The 21,143-nt window shown below is 62.5% G+C and overlaps 1 protein-coding gene across 1 annotated transcript in view; it reads right to left on the bottom strand.

Moving 5' to 3' along the window:
- BMP1 (bone morphogenetic protein 1) overlaps positions 1-21,143 on the bottom strand; it is a 31,459-nt gene that overhangs the window by 5,521 nt on the left and 4,795 nt on the right. The window contains 15 exon segments of the mRNA XM_064175618.1: positions 1,936-2,116; positions 2,258-2,350; positions 2,352-2,419; positions 2,534-2,659; positions 3,356-3,551; positions 4,480-4,625; positions 4,721-4,837; positions 5,803-5,905; positions 6,129-6,244; positions 7,902-8,026; positions 9,543-9,648; positions 10,195-10,373; positions 11,697-11,814; positions 11,916-12,068; positions 12,899-13,012. Coding sequence (XP_064031688.1) covers positions 1,936-2,116; positions 2,258-2,350; positions 2,352-2,419; positions 2,534-2,659; positions 3,356-3,551; positions 4,480-4,625; positions 4,721-4,837; positions 5,803-5,905; positions 6,129-6,244; positions 7,902-8,026; positions 9,543-9,648; positions 10,195-10,373; positions 11,697-11,814; positions 11,916-12,068; positions 12,899-13,012 — 1,941 coding nt within the window.

A 21,143-nucleotide genomic window follows, 5' to 3' on the forward strand; every position in this document is an offset into this window, starting at 1 on the left:
GGGGGCGTCCTGGAGCAGTCTTTGATTCCCACCAGCTCCTCACCGTTCTGCCAGCGTTCACCCCCTGGCCCCGGGCTGCTCAGCACCCTGCAGCCCCCCACCCTCCCCCCAGATCTGCACCTAGCACCCCAGTAGGGACACCCTCCCCTGCACGGTGGCTCAGCGGGAGCCAGGAGGGAACATACCTGGGTCATGGCACCGTGGTGGGTTCCCAGGTGAGTGCATCCTTATGGAGCTGGCTGCTGCCTCCCATCAAGAGGAGGAGGAGGAGGAAGAAGGGGCCACATCTTCACCGGGGTGAGGGGGAAAAATGGGTGCCTGGGCTGCCAGGCTGCCCGTGGCACCGAGGGGCAGAGCTGGGTGACTGAGCCTCCATGGCTAAAAAGGAGCTGCACAGGAGATGCTTCGCCCGGGGCAGGAGCAGCCCCAGGGGGGTGGAGGGATGCCAGAGGAGGGACCCTGATGTGGCCAAGTCCTCCAACGTGGTCTTGCTGCTGGGAAAGCCCAAGACCTGCGTGGGGAGAGGTGCAGGAGAGGGTTTGATGGTTTGGGATAGCAGTGGCACCCGTGGCACCACCACACGTCCTGGTGGGAGGAGGATGAGGGTGACCGAGGGTGACCAAGGGTGGTGGAAGGAAGGAGCCCGAGGCGTGGCGAGGGGAGACTCACCTGGTGGCCCCACGGTCCCGCTGGGCTCTCCCAAGGTCTCACTTTGCTGGAGGCTGCTGGCTCCTGCTGGCTGGGCCCTGCTGGGCCACTTTAATTGCCTTGGTTTTAATCAAAACACGAAAGCAGAGATTCTCTACCCCCAGCCCGTGGGTCTGTGCCACTCTGGAGTGCCAGCGGGCTCCTGGAGGTGCCAGCTCCTGCTGCTCTCTTCAGCCAAGTGACCATTCTGCCCCTCAAAAACGACCTCACTTAGCCCCCAAAGACAGGACCACAAAGCAGCAGCAGGAGGTGCAAGGTGGTGATGGTTTGATCCAGCTCAGCCCAGCCTGATGCTGTTGCTTGCTCGTGATCAGGCTGATGTCCAGGGCACCACATCGTGCTGAGGGCACCACACCGTGCTGAGGGCACCACACAGTGCTGAGGGCACCCTCTCTTGCCTGAGGGTCCTGTGGTAGCCTCCCCCTCCAAGCCTGGCAACTGGTCTTGGGTGATGCTTGGTGGCAGCTTTGCTCCATGTCTCCATCCCTACATCCCTCCCAAGTCCCAGCCAAAGGTGGCAACATCTTCCCGCTGGGGTGGCCCAGGAGAGGACCTCAGAACAGAGAGGGATAAGCAGGTAATGGTTTTTTGGGAGGAAGGACCTACTTGGGAGACCTGAGACGTGGTGGTGGTTGGATGCTGATGTGCCCCCACCCCAGGTGCAGCTGGGGAGCAGAGGAAGCCCAAGGCCGTGCAGCGTAGCAGGGGTGGAGCAGCACAGCAGGCAGCAGAGCAGGGCATCACTGGGGGCATCACCACCCTCCCCCCAGCAGCATCGCCCAAAGGGTGCAGTGCCCGGCCCATGGTGGGTCTAGGAGGGGCAGTGCCCGGCCCGTGGTGGGTCTAGGAGGGGCACAGCTGTTAGCCCCCAGGACTCAGCACATCTCTGTCCCCACTGCCTCTGTGGCTGCGGCTGGAGCCCAGTGCCCACCAACCACTCGGGGCCCTTCCTGCCAGCATCTGAAGTAGGATCCCAACTATCCCCCTAAGACTGGGGGAAGGCATCAAAATGAGCTGCCAGCTGATGCCAGGCTGGCAGAGGCTGGAAGGGGTGTTCAGAGTCATGGTGTCACCCTGCCACCAGGCTGGGAACCGGGGGCTGCACCCCTGGCGTGGGGCAAGGACAGGCATTAGCAGTGGGCTGGGGGCGCGGGGAGGGTTGGCACTGTGACGGTGGTGGTGGGGAAGGGGGCAGGGGATGCCCGTGGCAGGGCTGGGCAACTCTACCTGAGAAGAAATGAGCTTTGAAGCCCTTTTTGGAGACGGTGTTGTCGGACTTGAACTCGATCCTCATGTTGTTGTACTGCGAGGTGATGACCTCGGGCTTCTCGGCGCCGCAGAACTTGCCGTGCAGCTTGGAGTCGGCGGTCAGCCCGCTGCGGACCTCCACGAAGTCGTACTTGCAGACCTGAGGCGGAGGGCGGGAGGGGGGGGAGGATGAGCACGGCGCTGGTGGCACGGCTGTGCCCCCCCTGCCAGCCACCAGCAGCGCGGAGGAGGCGGTGGGAGGGCAGGCGGCCGGGAAGGGGCTGCTGCGGGGTTGCCTCACGTCGTTGCCCTCCGTCTCGAAGAAGTCGAACTGCAGGGAGATGCGGTACTGGGTGGGGGCCACCAGCTGCCAGATGCAGTTCTTGTTGGGGGGGGTACTCCTTGGGCCACCCCGGGCTGGTGATGGAGCCGTTGAGCTTGGTGAGGAAACCTCCGCAGGCAGCTGCGGGGCGGCAGGCACCCGGCGCCCGTCAGCCGTGGGCCCCTCGGGGTGGTCGACGGGGTGGGTGTGGAGGGGGGGGGGGGGTTGGAGGGAAGGTGGGGGTGGCAAACTCACCCTCGCAGCGGCGTTTGTCAGATGCCAGCTCGTAGCCAGGGTCGCAGGCACACTTGTAGCTGCCCAGGGTGTTGACGCAGCGCTGCTCACAGCCGCCGTTGTTGGGGCGGGAGCACTCATCCACCTCTGGGCACGGCGCAGGGCAGAGCAGCAGAGAATCAGCCAGGCTGGCAGAGAGCTCCAAGCTCACCCAGCCCAGCCTCCAGCCCTGCCCAACCAACCAGACCATGGCACTCAGTGCCCCAGCCAGGCTTGGCTTCAGCACCTCCAGCCATGGGCACTGCACCACCTCCCTGGGCAGCCCATTCCAGTGCCAATCACTCTCTCTGCCAACAACTTCCTCCTCACCTCCAGCCTCAACCTGCCCTGACACAGCTTCAGCCTCTGGCCCCTTCTTCTGTTGCTGTCTGCCTGGCAGCAGAGCCCAACCCCACCTGGCTACAGCCTCCCTGGAGGTGTTTGAGGCCAGGCTGGCTGAGGCTGTGGGCAGCCTGCTCTAGTGTGAGGTGTCCCTGAGCATGGCAGGGGGTTGGGACTGGCTGAGCCTTGTGGTCCCTTCCAGCCCTGCCTGATTCTCTGATTCTAACCCCCACCTGCCTCCAGCCTCCTTGCAGGGAGCTGCAGAGAGCAATGAGGTCTCCCCTCAGCCTCCTCTTCTCCAGCCTCCACACCCCCAGCCCCCTCAGCTGCTCCTCCCCACCGCTGCTCTCCAGACCCTCTACCACCTCCCTTGCCCTTCTCTCGACCTGCTGCAGCACCGGGGCTGAGCCAGCAGGGAAAAGGAGCCCCCACGGGACCACCCCCCAGAGCCCCTCCTCTTACCTTTGAAGAAGTTGACAGCGAACCCTGCCTTGTTGATGGAGCCATCGGAGACGAACTTCATCCAGAGCTTGTTGGAGGTGCTCTTGATGTCGTCGGGTTTGTCGTAGCCGCAGTAGCGCCCGATGAGGCTGCTGGACTCGCTGCTGCCATCGCGGATCTCCAGGTAGTCGTAGGCACAGCTGTCGTGCCTCTCAATCTGGCACGGGGGGCGTCAATGCCGTCCTGGCCCCTGCAGCCCCCTCCCTCCCCTCCTCTCCCCGCCAAAGTCCTCCCCAGCCCTCGCTTTACACCCACGGCGCTGGGTGGGACAAGAAGAAATGGCCTGAAGCTGCCTCGGGGCAGGTTAAATGGCCTCAGGATGCCCCAGGGCAGGTTGAGGTCGGACACGAGGAACAATTTCTGCCCCTTGAGGGTTGCCAAAGCCTGGTCCAGGCTGCCCAGGGCAGTGGTGGAGTTCCCACCCCTGGAGGGGTTTCAGAGCCATGAAGCTGTGGTGCTGGAGACCATGAGCTGGTGGTGCCCTGGGACAGTGCTGGGCTAAGGCTTGGACTTGGTGGTCTTAAAGATCACAGCACCAGAGGATGTCAGGGGGTGGAAGGGACCCAAAGAGCTCATCCAGTCCAGGCCCCCTGCCAGAGCAGGACCATCCAAGCCAGCTCAGGGCACACAGAACACATCCAGACAGGCCTGGAGAGGCTCCACACAAGGAGACTCCACAACCTCTCTGGGCAGCCTGTGCCAGGCTCTGGGACCCTTCCAGCCAAGAAGTTGCCCTTGTGCTGAGCTGCAACCTCCTGTGCTGCAGCTTCCATCCACTGCTGCTGCTCCTGTCCCAGGCAGCAGTGAGCAGAGCCTGTCCCCCCCTCCTGACCCCCAGCCTTCAGAGAGTTCCAGACATTGATTCAATCCCCTCTCAGTCTTCTCTTCTGCAGCCTAAGCAGCCCCAGGGCCCTCAGCCTCTCCTCCCCAGGCACTGCTCCAGTCCCTCATCATCCTCACAGCCCTCCCTTGGGCTCTCTCCAGCAGTCCCTGTCCCTTTGCAAGTGGAGATGCTGCTGGGGAGATTCTCCCTTGCCCAGGGCAGGGAAGGGTAGAGTGGCAGTGCCCAGGGGATGCTCACCCACCTCGAAGGACTGGAAGGTCAGGCCCACGTGGAAGCCCTCGGAGACAGTGATCTTCCAGACGCAGACCTTGCTGGGCCGGTAGTCGTCAGGGTAGTTGGGGGACTGGATGTGCCCATTGTCCTTCTTCACATCCCCCCCACAGATGGCTGCCAGGGAGAAGAGACCTCCTGAGCCCCTCTCCCGCCCCCCCCCCACCGCCAGCCCTGTGCCCCCTCCAGACCCCTCCGTGCCCATCCCCTACCTTCGTAGACGGCGAAGAAGCCTTTGCCCACCCAGTTGCTGCTGCTGCGGAACTCCACCCAGAGGCGGCTGTCGGTGGAGACGATGGGCTCGGGCAGCTTGTTCCCGCAGAACCTGCCTGGGGAGGAAGGTGTGCTGGGTGCTGCTGGCCAGGCACCCTCCTCCTCTTCATCACCACATCCCAGCTCCCCCTCCCCCTCTCCCCCCACCCTCTGTGCCCCTTTTCCCCAGAAGCCTAAAGGGAAAAGTGCCTCCTGCAGCCTCCTCCTAAGCACCCCCAGCCATGGGCACTGCACCACCTCTCTGGGCAGCCCATTCCAGTGCCAATCACTCTCTCTGCCAGGAGCTTCCTCCTCACAGCCAGCCTAGACCTGCCCTGACACAGCTTCAGCCTCTGTCCCCTTCTTCTGGCCCTGCCTGCCTGGCAGCAGAGCCCAACCCCACCTGGCTCCAGCCTCCCTGCAGGCAGCTGCAGGCAGCAATCAGCTCTGCCCTGAGCCTCCTCTGCTGCAGGCTGCACCCCCTCAGCTCCCTCAGCCTCTCCTCACAGGGCTGTGCTCCAGGCCCCTCCCCAGCCTTGCTGCCCTTCTCTGGGCACATGCAGGAGGATGAGACCCAGGGCCTGGGAGGAGGTTTGCCAGCCAGCTGGGTCAGCCTGACTGGTTTGACTGGTGTGAGCCAGCAAACTGGGAGCTCACCCCAGTAACCCCAAGGCCTTGGCATGTCATGGTTGGGCAGGGGTACATGCAGGGAAGAGCCTGCAGCATCCCTATGGATCAGGAGGTGAGGGAAAGGGGCAGAGAGGAGCCTGCACCCAGGGCACTGCTGCGGATCAGGATAAGGACTGGGAGGGCAGAGGCAGTGGGAAACATCTGCCCCCACTGCCTGCACCCAGAGCATCCTCATGGACCAGGAGGTGAGGGCAGAAGGGAACCTCTCCCACTGCCTGCACCCAGAGCATCCAGGTGAGGGCAGAAGGGAACCTCTCCTCCAACTGCCTGCACCCAGAGCACCCTCAGGGAGCAGGAGGTGAGGGCAGGAGGCAGGCAGTGCCAGCCAGGCCAGGAGCTCCCAGTTGGTTACCTCGCAGCGTGGCCTTTCTCCAGAACCCGTCTCTCACCTCCACGTAGTCGTACCAGCACAGCCGGCTTCGGTAGAGGTCCAGGGTGGTGAAGTTCAGGCTGATCTGTTGGTGGGGTGGGGAGGAAGAGAGTGGGGGTGAGCCCCCCCATTGCTGTGCCCCGTGGGGGGGGGGGGGCTCGGTGTGCTGTGCCAGGTGCCAGCTGCCCAGAAGGCTCCGGTGCCCTGCTCTGCCGCAGCGGCTGGCAGCGAGGAGGTGGTGGGGTTAAGGCAAGGGTAGGGGCTGGGGTGGGGAGGGCTGGGGGGAGGCAGGTGCCAGCGGCTGGTACCTTCTCTCCAGGGGTGACAGAGATCCTCCAGACGCAGTGCATGTGGGCGGAGTAGCCGTTGGGGAACTCGGGGGAGGAGAAGTTGCCTTGGCTGTCCTGCAGCGTCTCCCCGCAGGCTGCAAAGGGGGACAAGAGGGAGTCAGACCCCCCAGGAAGCCCCCGACAAACCGGCCCCACCCCCCCCAGGCACCCTCCCCTGCACCCCCCTTACCCCTCTAATTCCCATCCCTGGGGACAAACCCACATCACCACCCTAAAAAAGCCCCAAAGCTCACCAGAGGGGTTGGTGATGCTCCCTGGCACCTCCAGCATGCCACCAAACCCCATGGGGTGTGGCCCCTACCCTCTGCCATGCAGGGACCACCCAGCTCATTGCCTGGGCTCTGGGTAGCTTCACACAGGCACGGCTGGATCCAGCCCAGCGGTGCCATCTGGAAGCTGAGCAGTGCCACGGCCATGGCGCATGGTGCTTGGCACAGTGACCCTGCCTTGGCACAGGGCTTGGGCTTGGAGATCTCCTGAGGTCACTTCCAACCCCCAGCACTCTGTGAGCCATGGAAGGGGAACCTCCTGGAGCTCATCAAGGACCAGTGCAGAGGCCTCCATCTGGGGAGGAGCAACCCCAGGGACCAGCCCAGACTTAGGGCAGTCCTGATGGGAAGCAGCTCCATGGAGGAGACCTTGGGGTGCTGGTGGGCAGCAAGTTCTGCATGGCACAGCAAGAGGGCCAAGGGCATCCTGGGGTGCAGCAGGAAGAGTGTGGCCAGCAGGGCTAGGGAGGTTCTCCTGCCCCTCTGCTCTGCTCTGCCCTGCTGAGGCCACAGCTGCAATCCTGGGCCCAGTTTGGGGCTCCCCAGTTCAAGAGGGGCAGAGATCTGCTGGAGGGAGCCCAGTGGAGGCTGTGAGGATGATGAAGGGACTGGAACATGTCTGCTGTGCAGAAAGGCTGCGAGCCCTGGGGCTGGTCAGTGTGGAGAGGAGAAGGCTGAGAGGGGATCTGAGCAGTGTCTGTGAGTAGCTGAGGGGTGGGTGGCAAGATGAAGGTGCCAGGCTGTGTTTGGTGGTGCCCAGTGCCAAGACAAAGGAGAATGGGCACAAACTGGACTCCCACGAGGCTGCCTGGCAAGGCACAGCATGGCACAGCCTGGAGAAGAGCATCTGCAGAGGGGACTTGCTCAATGCTCAGCAGAAGTTAAAGGGTGGGGGGCAAGAGGCTGGGACCAGACTCTGCTCAGTGGTGCCCAGTGCCAGGCCAAGGGGCAATGGGCACAGACTGGACCCCAGGAGGTTCCATCTGGAGATGAGGAGGAAGTTGTTTGTTGTGAGGATGCTGAGGCCTGGAGCAGGCTGCCCAGAGAGGCTGTGGAGCCTCCTTGTGTGCAGAGCTGCCAACCCCCCTGGGCACTGTGCTGCTGGGCAAGCTGCTGGGGGTGCCCTGCCTTGGCAGGGTGCTTGGAGTGGCTGAGCTCCAGAGGTCCCTTCCCACCCCACCATGGTGGGACTCAGGAATTGTGTCCCCTTCACTGCTCAGCTCTCCACAGATGCCTCTGGCCAGGCACTGGCACAGGCTGCCCAGGGAGCTGGTGGAGGTTGTGGAGTCTCTTCTGGAGACTTCCAAACCCACCTGGATGTGTTCCTGGGTGCCCTGCCCTGGGTGATGCTGCTTTGACGAGGGAGGGGCTGAGGTTTGGGTTGGTTGATCTCCAGAGGTCCCTTCCAAGCCCTGCCAGGCTGCGGCGCAGCCCTGGGCAGAGCCACCCTGGTGGCACTCACCTGGGCAGCGGTAGAGCTTCCTTGCCTGGGCAATGTCCCCTTTGCTGAGCCGTGTCCTCTGCCCGATGGCAGGGCGCACCCCGTTCACGTCGTACTTGGGCAGGATGGTGTCGAGGAAGATGCCCCTGGGGTGGGAGGGGGCAGAGCTGAGCGGCAGCGGGCACAGAGGGGGCAGAGCTGAGCGGCAGCGGGCACAGAGGGGGCAGAGCTGAGCGGCAGCGGGCACAGAGGGGGCAGAGCTGAGCGGCAATGGGCACAGAGGGGGCAGAGCTGAGTGGCAGCGGGCACAGAGGGGGCAGAGCTGAGCGGCAGCGGGCACAGAGGGGGCAGAGCTGAGCGGCAATGGGCACAGAGGGGGCAGAGCTGAGCAGCAGCGGGCACAGCTCTGCCTCCGTGGCCGCCGGGCGCTGCCGGGGGAGGGATGCTAAAAACAGCTCAGCTAATTAGAGCCTGGGCCCGGCGGTGACTCAGCGGGGAGGTGTCCCCGGCAGAGGTGGCCGCGGGGACAGCGCTGTCTGGGCCCTGGAAGATGTTGTGGGGACTCATCCTGCCCAGCAGGGCTCTGCTGCGGATGGCAGCCTTGCACCAAGCCAGTCAATGCCAGGCAAGAGCTGTCCATGTGCCACCAGCTGCCAGGGGTGAGGACCTCATTGCTACTGTCCCCTGGAACTGGGGGACACTTCGTTGCCATCTGCCAGGGCTGGAGACCCTCCAGCCTGGGGACTCTGTGCCACTGTTCTCTGGGGTTCAAGACCCCCATGCCACCATGCCCCACAGCTGGGAACCCTCATGCCACCATCCCTGGCAACACAGGGAGGGCAGGGACATGTGGGCAAGCCATCCTGGGGTGGGGGTACCTGGAGAAGGTGTTCCTGGCACAGTGCATGGGGGGAGAGGGTACCTGGGGAAGGTGTTCCTGGCATAGTGCATGGGGAGGGTACCTGGGGAAGGTGTTCCTGGCATAGTGCATGGGGGGAGAGGATACCTGGGGAAGGTGTTCCTGGCATAGTGCATGGGGGGAGAGGATACCTGGGGAAGGTGTTCCTGGCATAGTGCATGGGGGGAGAGGGTACCTGGAGAAGGTGTTCCTGGCACAGTGCATGGGGAGGGTACCTGGGGAAGGTGTTCCTGGCATAGTGCATGGGGAGGGTACCTGGAGAAGGTGTTCCTGGCACAGTGCATGGGGAGGGTACCTGGAGAAGGTGTTCCTGGCATAGTGCATGGGGAGGGTACCTGGGGAAGGTGTTCCTGGCACAGTGCATGGGGGGAGAGGGTACCTGGGGAAGGTGTTCCTGGCATAGTGCATGGGGAGGGTACCTGGAGAAGGTGTTCCTGGCATAGTGCATGGGGAGGGTACCTGGAGAAGGTGTTCCTGGCATAGTGCATGGGGGGAGAGGGTACCTGGAGAAGGTGTTCCTGGCACAGTGCATGGGGAGGGTACCTGGAGAAGGTGTTCCTGGCATAGTGCATGGGGAGGGTACCTGGAGAAGGTGTTCCTGGCACAGTGCATGGGGAGGGTACCTGGAGAAGGTGTTCCTGGCATAGTGCATGGGGAGGGTACCTGGAGAAGGTGTTCCTGGCATAGTGCATGGGGAGGGTACCTGGAGAAGGTGTTCCTGGCATAGTGCATGGGGAGGGTACCTGGAGAAGGTGTTCCTGGCATAGTGCATGATGCTGTCGAAATCGTAGGTCTCACCCAACGACTCCACTTCCTCTGGCTCCATCTTCAGGAAGTTGTACTCCTGCCCTGGGGAGGCAAAGTGGGGTGGGAACACTGTCATGGCAGGGAAGAGGAGGAAAGGAAGAGGAAAGGAGGAGGAAAGGAGGAGGGAAGGAGGAGGAAAGGAGGAGGAAAGGAGGAGGAAAGGAGAATGAAAGGAGAATGAAAGGAGGAGGAAGGAAGGAGGAAAGGAGGAGGAAAGGAGGAGGAAAAGAGGAGGAAAGGAGGAGGAAAGGAGGAGGAAAAGAGGAGGAAAGGAGGAGGAAAAGAGGAGGAAAAGGAGGAGGAGGAAAAGGAGGAGGAAAGGAGGAGGAAAGGAGGAGGAAAAGAGGAGGAAAGGAGGAGGAAAGGAAGAGGAAAGGAGGAGGAAAGGAGGAGGAAAAGGAGGAGGAGGAAAAGGAGGAAAGGAGGAGGAAAAGGAGGAGGAAAAGGAGGAGGAGGAAAGGAGGAGGAAAGGAGGAGGAAAGGAAGAGGAAAGGAGAATGAAAGGAGGAGGAAAGGAGGAGGAAAGGAAGAGGAAAGGAGGAGGAAAAGGAGGAGGAAAGGAGGAGGAGGGGGAGGGGCGGGCGGTACCCGGCTGGATGTTCTCGCGGATGATGGAGACGTGGTCGTCGCGGTCCGGGCGGGTGTGTTCGTGCCAGAAGCCGATGACGTGGCCCAGCTCGTGCACCACGATGCCAAACTTGTCGCAGTTCTTGCCGATGGAGATGGCCTGGGGGCCCCCCCCGCGCCGGCCCACGTAGGAGCAGCACCTGGGCAAGGTGAGGAGGGTGGCACCTGGGCGAGTGCCAGCTCCGCCTGCTCCCCTGGCAGGTCAGGCTGGGGCTGGAGCATCTGGGAGGCGTCTCAGGTGCCTCGGAGCTCTGGCCCTGAGGGCAGCTTGAGCTGTGCCTCCAAGATCAGCTCTGCTGGGAAGCTGCCCTCGAGGCTGCCTGGCACAACACAGCGTGGCACAGCCTGGAGAAGGGCTGCCTGGCATGGCACAGCCTGGAGAAGAGCATCTGCAGAGGGGATCTGCTCAGTGCTCAGCAGGAGTTAAAGGGTGGGGGACAGGAAGCTGGGGCCAGACTCTGCTCAGTGATGCCCAGTGCCAGGCCAAGGGGCACAAACTGGAAGCCAGGAGGCTCCAGCTGAAGAGGAGGAGGAAGTTTGTTGTGAGGGTGCTGAGGCCTGGAGCAGGCTGCCCAGAGAGGCTGTGGAGCCTCCTTGTGTGCAGAGCTGCCAACCCCCCCTGGGCACTGTGCTGCTGGGCAGGCTGCTGGGGGTGCCCTGCTGGAGCAGGGGGCTTGGGCTGGCTGAGCTCCAGAGGTCCCTTCCCACCCCTCCATGGTGGGACTCAGGAATTGTGTCTCCTTCACTGCTCAGCTCTCCACGGATGCCTCAGGCCAGGCACTGGCACAGGCTGCCCAGGGAGGTGGTGGAGTCTCTGTCTCTGGAGGTGTGCCAGAGAGCTGTGCCCATGGCACCTGGGGGGAGTGTTTGGGGGCCACGGTGGTGGTGGGTTGGGGATTGGACTCCTTGGCCTCGGAGGCCTTTTCCCACCCAAACAATGCCAAGATTCTGCACCACCAGGCAGGGCACCACACACACCCCGTGGGCATTTCACTGCCAGGACGCTGGGCATCGTCTCAAGCTGCCACTTTCCCTCCTCACAGCACCAACCCCAAGTGCCAGGGCTGGTGTTGCTGGGCACCCAGCACTCTCCTTCACCTACCCACAAGTTCTACACCACCAGGCAGCTCAGCCCAGCTAGCACCACACACCCTCCTGCCACACACAGCCCCCCCCGTGGGCATTTCGCTGCCAGGACGTTGGGCATCATCGCAAGCTGCCACTTTTGCTCCTCATAGCACCAAGCCCAAGTGCCAGGGCTGGGCACCCAGCACCCTCCTTCACCTACCCACAGGGTCTACAGTGCCAGGCAGCTCAGCCCAGCCGTGCTCCACATGCCCCCTGCCACACACACACCCCGCAGGCATTTCGCTGCCAGGATGCTGGGCACTTTCCCTCCTGGCAGCACCAAGCCCAGGGGGCAGGGCCGGTGTCGGCGGGCACCCAGCCCTTCCCGCGCCTACCCGCAGGGCCGGTAGGTGAAGACGATGTAGCTGTCCTCGTCGTTGCGCTCCAGGAAGGTGACGCAGGTGTGCCGCTCCCAGTGCCGCATCGCCTGCCGGAAGATTGCTCGCTGGCTGCCTGCGGGAGGGGGGCAGCAGGGAGCCATCAGCCCGGTGGGCAAACTGAGGCAGCCCCAGGCTGGAGCAGGACCTGCCCCCCCCCGGCTGCCCGGCACTCACCGCTGAAGTTGCCGCTGATGACGTAAGGGATGACGCCATCGGGCCACACTCGCTCCGGCCGGGAGGTGGCTGCGCGGCGGCTCCGTGCCCGCTGCTGCCTGCGGCCGCCTGCTGGGCGACCCCCCCGGGGCTTGGCGCTGCTGGCGTTGGTGCCTAGGGGGGGGGTGAGGGGGAGCAGGGGTGAGCGTGGGTAGTGCCAGGGGATGGAGGTGGCTGGGAATGTTGGTTGGAGTTGGTGATCTCAAAGGCTTTAATCCAGCCCCACAATTCCATGGATTTGATGCTCTCAAAGCCTTTATCCAACCCCACCAATTCCATGGATTTGATGATCACAAAGACCTTATCCAACCCCACCAATTCCATCGATTTGATGTCCTCAAAGCCTTCATCCAACCCCACCCATTCCATGGATTTGATGCTCTCAGAGCCTTCATCCAACCCCACCCATTCCATGGATTTGATGTCCTCAAAGCCTTCATCCAACCCCACCCATTCCATGACCCTCTCTGGTTTCACATCCAAGGAGCTGCCCTTTGTGCCTGGACACTCCTCCAGCTCAGCACCTTGGTGGGCTCAGAGCTGAAGAGGAATTGAGGCTGAGCACATCCCAGCAAGGGATAAAAATCCCTTGGGAAGCAGCCACAGCCTCACAGGCTTCTTTGCAGTGAGGCTGGGCAGAGCCTGGCACAGGTCAGGGTGGTGAGACCCTGGCACAGGTTGAGGGTGCTGAGACCCCTGGCACAGGTTTCCCAGGGAGGTTGTGGAGCACAGAAGCACCCAATGTGATCTTTGATCACATTGGGTGCTTCTGTGCTCCACAACCTCCCTGCAGGTGCTCAGCACCAGGCTGGATGATTCCCCTGAGCAACCTGGGTCTGGTAGGAGGTGCCCCCTGCCCCATGGCAGGAGCTGGTTGGCACTGGATGATCTTCAAAGTGCCCTTCCTAACCCAAGCCATCTCTGTGAGCCTGCAGGGGTGGTACCTGAGGAGTTGGTGGGCAGGTGGGTGATGGTGTGCTGGGTCAGGTCCACCACTCGGTCCACCTGGAAGAGCTGCAGATCCTCCTCATCCAGGGCAATGTCTCCCAGGAAGGCAGCTGGAGGGGTTGGGGGATGGGGTGGGGGGAAGAGAAGGAGATGTGAGCCCCCTCCCACGTCTCTTCCCAATGACCCCAACCCCTTTTTTGGCTGCCCAGCCCCTCCACACCTAGAAAGGCCCTGAAGAAGAAGGTAGCAGCAAGCTCTTCCTCCCTCTCCTCCTTTTCCCTCTCCTCCTCCTCCTCTTCCCTCTCCTCCTCCTGGGGGGCATTGAGCAGAGTGTGTCCAGCAGATCCAGGGAGGTTCTCCCCCCCCTCTACTCTGACCTGCTGAGACCTCATCTTGAGCACTGCCTTCAGTTTGGGGCTCCTCAGCTGCAGAGGGACAGGAACTGCTGCAGAGAGTCCAAGGGAGGACTCTGAGGATGAGGAGGGGAGTGGAGCAGTGCCTGGGGAGGAGAGGCTGAGGGCCCTGGGGCTGCTTAGGCTGCAGAAGAGAAGACTGAGAGGGGATTGAATCAATGTCTGTAACTCTCTGAGGGCTGGGGGTGAGGAGGAGGGGACAGGCTCTGCTCACTGCTGCCTGGGACAGGAGCAGCAGCAGTGGATGGAAGCTGCAGCACAGGAGGTTGCAGCTCAGCACAAGGGCAACTTCTTGGCTGGAAGGGTCCCAGAGCCTGGCACAGGCTGCCCAGAGAGGTTGTGGAGTCTCCTTGTATGGGGCCTTCCCAGGCCTGTCTGGATGTGTTCTGTGTGCCCTGAGCTGGCCTGGATGGTCCTGCTCTGGCAGGGGGCTTAGACTGGATGAGCTCTTTGGGTCCCTTTCAACCCCTCACATCCTGTGATCCTCTGATCCTGTGATCCTCCTCCCTCTCTCCTGCAGCCAGCGGCAGGGAGGGGAAGCCAGCGTGGTGCCGCCTGGGCTCTCCCCCTGCTCCTCTCCCGGCAGCTGGAGCCAGCCCCACGTCAACATCTGCTTCTCATCAAGGCGACTCCATCCCCTTCAGCCTCTCTGCTCCTACTTTGCATTGCAAAACTGCTCTGGTTTCGTTCGCTCGGCAGAGCCCAGCCGCGGGCTCGGGACCCCCTTGCTCACAGCTCAGCCTCGCTGCGAGCCCTGCCGGCCCCAGGACGCTCCGGTGACCTCTGAGTCATCTGCCCCCACGAAGAGGAGCCATATGGCCAGGGGAAGAGCTCCCGCTGAGCCCAGTGCCCGCAGGAGGGGAGCTGGCAGAAGGGGCAGCCGTCTGTCCGTCCGTCTGCCGGGGCCGCGAACCCCTCCAGCCGCAGCTGCTCTGCGCTTGGAGCGGGGCGAGGAGAGGGTCAAAGATGCTCCAGCATCAGCGCCTTGGAGGACATAACCTCTGCGGAGACTTCCTCCTGCCCTCGGTCGTTGAGTCAACGCTGCCGGAGGAGGAGGACTCAGCTCCCGGCTCCGGCTCTCGGCCAGCGCAGGACCCCTGGGGCTCGGCGCTTGCGGAAACGCCGCGGCCGGAGCGCAGGGGCTGGCTGAGGTCATCCCATGCCACCGAGCCAGCCCCGGGCGGGGCGGAGCTGGGGGCACCAGGGGGTGAATGGGCAGCTCTGGGCACTGCCCTCCCCAGCCCTGCCCGCGGGGGTGGGCAGTGGGGTCCTTGGAAGTGCTGCAGCGGAGCGGGGCCAGGGTTGTGCCCCGAGGAGCTCAGCAAGTGGATCCCAACAGAGCCACTTGAGGAGAGAAGCTTGGCAAGTGGATCCCAACAGAGCCACTCGAGGAGCTCAGCAAGTGGATCCCAACAGAGCCACTTGAGGAGCTCAGCAAGTGGATCCCAAAGTGCCACTTGAGGAGCTCAGCAAGTGGATCCCAAAGTGCCACTTGAGGAGCTCAGCAAGTGGATCCCAACAGAGCCATTTGAGGAGCTCAGTAAGTGGATCCCAACAGAGCCACTCGAGGAGCTCAGTAAGTGGATCCCAACAGAGCCACTCGAGGAGCTCAGTAAGTGGATCCCAACAGAGCCACTCGAGGAGCTCAGTAAGTGGATCCCAACAGAGCCACACGAGGAGCTCAGCAAGTGGATCCCAACAGAGCCACTCGAGGAGCTCAGCAAGGGGATCCTAACAGAGCCACCAATTACTAAAGCAGGGCAGGACAATTAGGAGAAGCCTGAGGAGTGCCAAACAGCAGGCACAGGGTGAGAGGATGACCCTGGGCACCCCAAACCCTATCTCTGGGGTGCAAAAAAAACCTACTTGGAGTGAGAAAGAAAACAATATCTGGGGTGAAAAAATATTTGAGGTGAAAAATATTTGAGGTGAAAAAAACCCCAACATTTGGGGTAAAAAAGCAACATTTGGGGTGAAAAAAAAAGACATTTAGGGTTTTAAAAAAAGACACCTGAGTTTAAAAAAAAAAAGGGGGTGAAAAAAAGACATTTGGGGTTAAAAAACCCCAACATTTGGGGTAAAAAAAGGACATTTGGGGTGAAAACTAAAATAAAATTGAGGTGAAAAAAATCTTCAGGGTGAAAAAAATATTTGGGGTAAAAACCCCCACATTTGGGGTGGGGAAAAAAAAAAGTGAGGTGAAAAAAACCAATATTTGAGGTGAAAACCCCCAGTTTGGGGTCTGCCGCTGGTGGCTCCGTCGCAGGCAGAGCAAGCCCCAGGGTGGGGAGCGCAGCGAAAGGAGAGCAAACAAGCCGGGACCGGCACCTCCCCTGGCACCGACCTGCCGCTGGCACCGCCGGGCTGCAATTTGAGGGCAAGAGCACAGGCAGGGAACCGGCCCCGGTTTTTCCGGGATGCTTGGGAGAGATGAGACGTGTCCGAGCGGGCAGCGGCGGCGGAGGACCGGGAGAAGGCTGGGGAGGAGGAGGCAGAGGAGCGCATCCCGTGCCAAGAAACAAGGGAAAGGAAAGCTCCTCAGAGCGCCGCGGGCGCCAGGGGATATCGGCTCCAGATGCGAGGGATTTGGGATACGTGCGAGGGTCTGGCAGGAGAGCCTGGCAATGGGGGGGGGGGCGCTGCTTCTCCGGGCAGCTTGCTCCGGGTGTCCGCCTCCCCCCTCCCCCAGAAAGGAAACAGGTCCCCAGCGTGTGTGGGGAAGGGGGTTTGGTGCCCACCCCCGCCACGAGGCCACCAGTGCCAGGCGGGGGTGGCGAGGGGGTGTGCCAGCAGCAGTCCCTGCAAGGGCACTTCAGGCACCATCCCGGAGTGCTGTGGCCACGTTGGCTGTGCCCTCCTCCTGCCTGCTCCCTGTGCTCCCAGCTCCTGCTGGTGTGCAGGCTGGGTTTGGGGGGGGGTCTCTGCTCACCAACATCCCTCTGGGCACCTTTGACCTCACTGGCACCACTGCCAGGCTGCCACCGCTTGGCCCTTCCCACTTCATGCCCCAGCAGCTTGCCAGGCAAACCTTCCTCCCTGCCAGCTGGAGGAGACACCCTGCAAGTAGAGGCTCACAGGGTGAGGGCACCGTGCTGGTGGCAGGAGAGGTCCCAGCCCACTGCCCCATCAGGTGCCAGCCTGGCTTTGTGCTCGCTGGGCAGCAGGCAGCACCCACTGAGGTGTCAGGCCCCTTGGCACCCGTGCCCTGCAACCTGCTACTGGGCCACGGTGCCACCTGAGTGCCCAAGAGAGCCCAGGCCGTGGGGCACAGCTCCCCAGCCATGCCCACATGGGAAATGAGTGCCACTAAGTTGTTCCCAGCCTGGGTGGCCATGGGCTGTGCCCTCTGCTCACCCCAGTGCTGACTGCAGAGGCACTGGGGGCAAGGTCTGAGCTGTGGTGGTGCCAGGTCAGGAGATAAGGGGCCGGGGAGGGGTAAGGTGCCAGCGGGGGAGGGGCATAAGGTGCCAAAGGGGAGGATAAACTGCCAGTGGGGGGGGATATGGTGCCAGTGGGGGGGATATGGTGCCAGTGGGGGGGATAAACTGCCAGTAGAGGGGATATAATGCCAATGGAGGAGCTAAGGTGCCAGCAGGGCACCAACTTCCAGGGCAGGCACTGGCCTCAGGACCTTAATGGCCCCGTCCTGATCCTCCTCAGCCAGGAGAAAAAGGGGAGAGGGGAAAGCATCCCAGCTCCACCCCCCCACATCCCTCCTGCCCCCCTGAAAAGCAGCAACTGTCTGGGACCTGCCGGGGAGGCTCCCCCCGAGCTCCTCCTCACCTCCCCCAGTTGATGGCTCAGCCCTGCCCTGCTCCCCCCGAGCTCCTCCTCACCTCCCCCAGTTGATGGCTCAGCCCTGCCCTGCTCCCCCCGAGCTCCTCCTCACCTCCCCCAGTTGATGGCTCAGCCCTGCCCTGCTCTTTGGCTCCTTCCTTTCGGCTTCTCAGGGCGGTGCCATGGCCCTGGGGGCTGAAGCTTTACACCAACCAGGGGTTTTCGTTCGGATCTGAGTCAACCTCCCCCGGCCCCAAACATCTCATCCCCCCCGGATACAGGCATCTCCTGCCCCTGCAGAAGCTCCTTCTGTCCCCCTGCCACCTCCTGGCCCTCTGTATTCCCTGCCAGGGATGCAGGAGCTGCTCACAGCCTCCTTCCCAGCCTGGGCCATGGGGCACTGGGGCAGGCTGCCCGGGGAAGCAGTGGAGTCACCACTCCTGGAGGGCACTGGAAAGGTGTTTGGATGAGGAGCTGAGGGACACAGAGGAGCAGGGAGGTCGTGGAGATGTAGAATCATGACACTGTGTGGGGTGGAAAAGACCTCCAAGGTCCCTGAGTCCAATCAGCAACCCACCCCCACCATGGCCACCAAACTATGGCCCCAGGTGCCATACTCATCCTCACCATGGGCACCAAACCCTGTCCCCAGATGCCATGGCCACAGGTTTCTTGAACACCTCCCTGGGTGGTGGCTCCATCACCCCTCTGGGCAGGCTGCTCCAAGGCTCTGTCACCCTTCAGCTAAAGAAGTTCCTCCTGACAACCTCTGCTCCACTTTGTGCCCACTGCCCCCTGTCCTGCCACTGAGCACAGCTGACCAAAGCCTGGCCCCATCCTGCCTGGTCTTTTCCAACCAGGCTGTTGCCTGTGGGAAGCAGCAGAGGGATGCCCACGGGCCTGACCTCTGCTGCAGCAGCAGGGTTTGGGGATGAGCCTGCCCTTGGGCTCCACCAGAGGTTGGGAATTACGTTAGAGGGAAACAAGACAAAGGTCCAAGGCCTGGGAAGAGCCTGGGGCATGGACAGGCTGTGCTGCTGGGAGGCAAAGCAAACAGAGCAGCAGGGAAGGGCTTGGCAGGGCAGGGAGGCAGACAAACAGGACAGGATCATGTTCCAGGTCAGCCTGGGGCTGATGAGCCTTGGGAAGAACTTCAGTGCCTGCATGGATCCTGTGTCAGCCCTTCAGGTGGCACCGGGCAGGGCACGGAATTCCCTTCCCTGGGTTAGCAGCTCCAGCCCAGGCACTGTGAGCCCTCGAGTGAGGCTGAGCTGTGAGCATCGCTCCTGGGAGCCCTGAGGGGAGGGCTGGGAGGGGGCAAGAAGGCAGGGAGCAGGGGACCTGAGCAGGCCAGGGCTGAGGGCATTGCTGTGGTGTGGGATGGAGGCACCACAGAACCACTAAGGTTGGAAAAGACCTCTAGGACCAAGTCCAACACCAACCCGACCCAGCCACAGCCACCAAACCCTGTCCCCAAGTGCCTTACCCAATCCCACCAAACCCTGTCCCCAGGTGCCTTACCCAACCTCACCACAGCCACCAAACCCTGTCCCCAGGTGCCTTACCCAACCCCACCATGGACACCAAACCCTGTCCCAAGTGCCATACCCAACCCCACCACAGCCACCAAACCCTGTCCCCAGGTGCCATGGCCACAGGTCACCTCCCCATGGATGGGGACTCCACCACCTGCCTGGGCAGCCTGTGCCAGTGCCTGGCCACACTCACAGCAGAGGAATTGTTGCTGATCTCCAGCCCACAGCTCCCCCTGGGCACCCCGAGGCTGTTTCTCTCCCATCCTGTCCCTCGCTGCTCGGGAGCAGGGACCAAGCCCCAGCCCCAGGCGGCTGCAGCCCGCGGGAGGTGCGGAGCAGGAGCGGCCGAGGCAGGGTCGGAGCAGGGAGGTTCTCCAGGTGTATGCCAGCCTCGGGCAGGCCACAAAGGCGCAGGGCCCGCGGGGCAGCATCCTGCCGGCCCTGCAGAGCCCTTAGCTATGTGAGGAATGCTCCTCGCACCGCCCCTCGCCCCCGCAGCCAGCTGCGAGCTCCTCTCCGGCAAAACACAGCGAGGCCACGGCCAGAGGAGTGGACACCCCACTTGGATGGGGCTGGTGGGGGGGAGGTCCCCTCCTGACCTCGAGGTGGGGTCTGTCCTGCTGGAAATGCCCTGGATGGAGTGATAGGTGTGAAGGCAGGAGGATGTGGAGCATCCTCGGGGAGCCTCAGGGTCCCCCTGGTTCCTGCAGCCCCCCAGTGGGTGGTGGCACTGTGGGGAGCCAATAAAGGCTGGTGAGGAGCAGCTGGGGGCGTTCAGCCTGGGGAAGAGGAGGCTGAGGAGAGACCTTCTGGCCCTCTACAGCTCCCCAAGGGAGGCTGGAGCCAGCTGGGGGTTGGTCTCATCTGCCAAGGAGCAAGGGACAGGACAAGAGCAAAGCTGACCTCAGGTTGCCTCAGGCGAGGTTGAGGTTGGCCACGAGGAACAATTTCTTTGCTGCAGGCTCAGGGTCAAGCAGCACCCAGCAGCCCAGCCCAGAGTGGCCAGGGATGGGCACAGGCTGCCCGGGGAGGGTGGTGGAGTGCCCATCCCTGCAGGTGTGCAAGGAACCTGTGGCCATGGCACTTGGGGACAGGGTTGGATGGCCATGGTGGTGCTGGTTGGAGCTGACCTCCGAGGCCCCCTCCAAGCCAAAGGGTTCTGTGAGTGGGGCAGGGCAGGCAGGGGGCAGGCAGGGGACCCTCCCCTCTGCCCCCAGCAGCGGTGCAGCCCCTCTCCCGGTGCCCCTCACTGGCAGAAGCCAGGCTGTAAACGCCAGGGTGTGGAATCTTTGCTTTCCAGACACCTCTCCAGGAGCACACCAGCACAAAGCAGGGATTCAGGGCTCAGCAGCCCAGCTGGGAGCCAGGCCAGCTCCTGCCCCCCCACCCTGAAACCAGAGGGGGAAACTGAGGCACGGAGAGATGGAGCTGGTTAGCAGCAAGGAGGAGCCCCTCAAAGAGCTCAGCTCCAGGTCACTGCCCCCACAAGCTGCCAGGACACTCCTGCTGCTGTTCCCTCACCCTCCTCCCCCTAGGATGTGGGCAAACCTCATTGCCAGGGGTCCAGCACCCATGGCAAAGGGATGGATCCCACTCCCCAGTTCCCTTCTTTCCTCTTCAGCATGAGGGTGGTGAGAGCCTGGCAGAGGCTGCCCAGGAGGTGGTGGAAGCCTCATCCCTGGAGGTGATCCAGGCCAGGCTGGGTGAGGCTGTGGGCAGACTGCTCTGGTGTGAGGTGTCCCTGGGCATGGCAGGGGGGTTGGAGCTGGCTGAGCCTTGTGGTCCCTTCCCACCCTGCCTGATTCTGTGATTCCTGGTGCAAGGCACATCCCACTCAGGGCCATCCCTCATTGTCCACTGCTGCTTCTCTGGGAATCCACAGCCAAATTCCCTGCCCATTACTGGGCTCTGAGCCCTTTGCCCATTCCATGCCAGGCAATGCCTCAGCCTGGCGTGAAATGAGCACCATGGAGCTGAGGCTCTAATGAAGAGCTTCCAGCTAATGAAGCTGCAGGGGCAGGTCGGGATGGTTTGATCCCCCCAGGGGAGGAATTTCCTCCTGCTCCTCTTCTGTGACAGCAAAACAGAGGAGAAAACCTCCTCCAGAGCTAGGCACAGAGGATGCCAGGTCTATGATCATGGAGCCATGGAATCCTTTCAGCTGGAGAAGCCTTCCAAGGTCATCCAGTCCAACCCCACCCCACCATGGGCACAGGTTTCTTGAACCTCTCCTGGGATGGGCACTCCACCACCTCCCTGGGCAGCCTGTGCCAATCCCTGACCTCTCCTGCAGCAAAGAAATGTTTTCATCCTCGCCAGCCTAAGCCTCCCCTGGCACAATTTCAGGTCATTTCCTCTCCTCTATCACCTGAGACAGGGCAGGGCTGACCAACCCCCAGCGCACTGCAGCCTCCTCCCGGGGAGCTGGAGGAGAGCAGTGAGGTCTTCTCTCAGCCTCCTCCACACTAAGCAGCTCCCTCAGCTGCTCCTCCCCAGCCCTGCTCTCCAGACCCTCT

Source organism: Pogoniulus pusillus, chromosome 42, assembly GCF_015220805.1.
Source record: "Pogoniulus pusillus isolate bPogPus1 chromosome 42, bPogPus1.pri, whole genome shotgun sequence".
Classification (NCBI taxonomy): domain Eukaryota; kingdom Metazoa; phylum Chordata; class Aves; order Piciformes; family Lybiidae; genus Pogoniulus; species Pogoniulus pusillus.